Below are 3,654 nucleotides of genomic sequence, written 5' to 3' on the forward strand. Positions count from 1 at the left end.
AGCGGAGTGAGTAAATCAAAGTGATCCACCTTGAGAAGTTCTGGCAGATGAGGGTGGAGAGGAAGGAGGGTGGAGAGGAAGGAGGGTGGAGAGAAGGCAAGAAGGTATGACATTGGACTCTGGAACCCACTAGGAAATGTACTAGAAAATAAACAGGGAGTTTGGAGAGTGCAGTGTCCTGGAAACTTTCGAGGGGAATTTTCTAGAAGGGATCCAGTCCTCCATTGACAATGCAGAGTCAGGACTGAGAGGGAGCTGTGAGACTTGTTGTTGTCAGTGATTTGGGGGGGAATAGTGGTAGGCTATGGGTGGGCAAGGGCAGACTGCAGGGAGGTGCCACTCTGATGACGTGGAGGGGCAGGGCGAGCAGTGTCAAGGCTTCGCCAAGGATGTTGTGGGATGCAGAGACTTGAACAGGTCTGTAAGCAGAGGAGAATGAGAGGTTTGAACTCAAGGGGGTTGGGGAGTTGAGGAAGAATAGTGGGGGCCTCCTGCCTCCTTTCCCACAAAGTCACCACAGAGCTGCGTTTGGGTTGAATGCTTTAATGCCTGGATTTGAGGGGCTGCGAGATGGTGGTTGGGAAGAGTGCAGTGTGGGTGATGTAGGCACCTCTCATGGCCCAGCCTGGGATGCAGAGTCCTTGTCCTCAGGGCCTCATGACATCATTGGCATCAGGTATCAGGCTTTTCAGATAGTCCAAGATTCCTTTGATTGCTTTCTTCAGATCCTTCCCCATTTTATTGCCAAACTTGTTCAGTTTTCCCTCCGAGGTGGTTGCTGGGAAATATGGAGAGAAAAAATGTCAAGTTCAGGCTGGTTCTCTCCCAACCCTTCCCAGCATTCTGGCAACAACCTTCCACAGAACTAGGAATCAGTGGGGTCTTTTGATCTCACTTATATGTCATTCTCGTTCCCCCTCTATCTAACCCCGCTTTATTCCCATCCAAGTGGCTCCCCCACCCCTGCCCTTTTCTTCTCAACACCTCCCCAGTCATGTCCTCTCTTCCCTGGCTCATACCAGCAGTAGGAGTGAATTCTGTTGTCTCTTCTGTGGAACTTTTGGAACTGTCCCCTTGGAGTATGGGGTGAAGGATTTCAGGTTTTTGACTCATTGGTCTGGTGGATTTTACCACCACGTTCTCTTTGGAAATCAGCTCTTCACTGAAGAGGAAAGGCTCCACGGTGAGGTCCTCACTGGAGATAGAGGCTTTCCTGGGATGGTTGTTAGAAGCAAACTGGGAAGCTGGGACTAAGGAGATGGAGGGAGTATGGGGCAGAGAAACAGCTCCTGGTGAGAAGCAGTCAGCCATTGCCATATCCGTCCCTTAACTTGTTCAGGGCATCAGGGTGTATCCCACTTGTATGTTGCTGAACCAACATACAAGTGGGATAGATGTCCTGTGCCAAGCCAATTCTATGAGCACCGCCGAGGTACCTATTTGAGTTTGAATGACATTGATTAGGAATTACACTCTTCTCACCGAATCCACCTAACCAGTTAAAAGAAATTAACTCGGCTAACATTTGTCTGGTTCATAGGAGGAATTCATAAATATTGTTTTTTTTTCCTGTGAATTCTGGATATTATCACTTGAGATTAACCCATGTCTACAGATAATCTACAAAGTCAGACCTCCCCATGTGCATGGTTTTGGGATTATGGGGGTGAGGAGGCTGGAACTGGTGACCCTACGGCATCCTTGCCTTAGGTGAACTGAGGCCCTTTTCTGGCTAGCATTTGGATGTGAGGTGTGGTCCCACTCCAGGCTCTGATGACTAGTCAGCATGAACGCTGTTCAAATGGTTCCTGTTCCCCAGATCTTGGCCAGTTATTGCAGCAGGAAGGATTAAGACCAACACCAAGAGGGACTGTCTTTACTCCACTTCTTCAGGTGAGGAATTTGTCATTTATCGAACAACTTTTTACCCCCACCATCTTATTCTAAAGGACACTAGTGTGAGACTTACAGTCACTGATGACTTGAGTCTTCGAAGGGATTTCATCTTCTGATTCTGAAAAAGAAGAGATTAAAGCCTCCAGGGGTCTCAAGACAGCTAACATGTGAGTCATTCCTCTATAACCAACCCCATACCCCAACATTCCCAATCTCCCTTGCTTTTCTAATGTTTTTTTTTTCTCATTTCTAACCCTCTAGGTAATTTATTTAATGTTTATTATATTTTCTTTCTCCTTGAATATAATCTTATGAAGATTGAGGACTGTCTAGTCTGTTAGTGGATCCCAAGTCCTTAGAGCTGTGTCTGACACAGAGTAAGTGCTACTAAATAGCTATTGAATGTGTGTGTGTGTGTGTGTGTGTGTGTGATCATACAGAGAGAGAAGGAGGTCCAGGGATGGTACTGACTCTGCTTGGGTAGTTCACCATTGCCAGAGGCTGAGATCCAATCTGAATCTCTGTTGACCCATATTCCACCCTGATTTGGGCCTAGCTTATCTCCCTTGGCCCCAGTCTCAAGCTTTCTGGGTTTCAGGATCCCGAGGGTCATATGCCTTGGTTCCCTACCTCCATTCCTTGGTCATCCCAAGTGTGGACTTTCTCTTCTGCATCTCCCCATCTCTCTGCATAGCACATTACAAGGATTTAGAAAGGGCCTCCCTTGTGCTGATTCTCCCAGATGACAACTCGATGACCTCTAGGGGACTGAGGGAATGAGAAGGAGGCTATACTCACCATGAAGGATGGCCAGAGAGGTGGAGGCCAGGCTGGCCAGCAGCAGGACAGCGAAGAGCTTCATGGTGGAGCTGGAGCAGGAGCTGTTTGTCCTGGGGGAGGCTCTAGTGAGGAGGCAGTCTGGAAGGGGCCTTATTTATTTTGGGGGTAAGAATGGACTATGGGGAAACTGGCTTGGGATTGGAGCAAACCAGGTTTCCCCTTCTAAGTTCCCTGTTCTGAATATGTTTATTTTTGGGAACTGGAGATTCTGGGAAACTAGTTAACAGGAAAGTAAGGCCCCCAGCCTTCCCCCTGGCCAGGGCCATACCACAGGTGTGCCAGCCCCAGGCTCCATTGTGTATGCCTATGGAATAATTTCCTGGGTCCGAGTTCCCCTCCTTCATGGTACTCATGACTGGTATTTTTTTTTTTTTTACTTTTATTCATGCAATCATTCAATTAATATCCATCTCCCACAGAAGAATGGATCTTCCATGACGACTGGAATTCTACCCATTTTGCTGGCATTGTTTTCCCAATACTTTTCAAGTAGCTGGTACAAAGTAGGAGCCTGGAAAATATTAATTGGGTGACTGAATCAAGGAGGGGTCAAATTGCCCTCTAGGGTGCAGATAAATCTCCCCAACAGTTCAGGAGTGAGGCTGTTACAGGAATTCCAAGAAACTGTCCAGAGTTTGTTCCCGTGGGATATTTCATTTAATTCGTGACAGGAGGTTATTTATTGGCATAGAAATTCATATTCACGGAGGTGAGGTGATTTGTATAAAGTCACATATTTGGGTGCATTTGAACCAGGTCAGACTAGTTCCACATCCAGAGTCTAGTGGGCAAGATGAAGCAGGAGGTTTCCTGAGGAGGGATCTGGAGAGGAGGTGGAAGGTGGGCCTAGGACTTGGGTTCTGGTCCTGGGCCTAGGGACTGAGTTAGTAGATCTCCTCTGTCCTCATGTAGCTGGAA

The 3,654-nt window shown here is 47.4% G+C and overlaps 1 protein-coding gene across 1 annotated transcript; it reads right to left on the bottom strand.

Annotated features, from left to right (window-relative positions):
• Positions 1-421: 421 nt before the first annotated feature.
• Positions 422-2,972, bottom strand: LOC124086919 (glycosylation-dependent cell adhesion molecule 1-like). Its single transcript, XM_046435409.2, has 4 exons — positions 2,695-2,972; positions 1,970-2,014; positions 1,020-1,250; positions 422-778 (listed from the first exon to the last, which is right to left on the bottom strand). Exons 1-4 carry the CDS (start codon positions 2,756-2,758, stop codon positions 648-650), a joined length of 471 nt encoding a protein of 156 aa, XP_046291365.1. The 5' UTR covers positions 2,759-2,972; the 3' UTR covers positions 422-647.
• Positions 2,973-3,654: the final 682 nt, after the last annotated feature.

Source organism: Marmota monax, unplaced genomic scaffold, assembly GCF_021218885.2.
Source record: "Marmota monax isolate L192 unplaced genomic scaffold, Marmota_monax_Labrador192_F-V1.1 WCK01_AAM20220418_F8-fsc00012, whole genome shotgun sequence".
NCBI lineage: Eukaryota > Metazoa > Chordata > Mammalia > Rodentia > Sciuridae > Marmota > Marmota monax.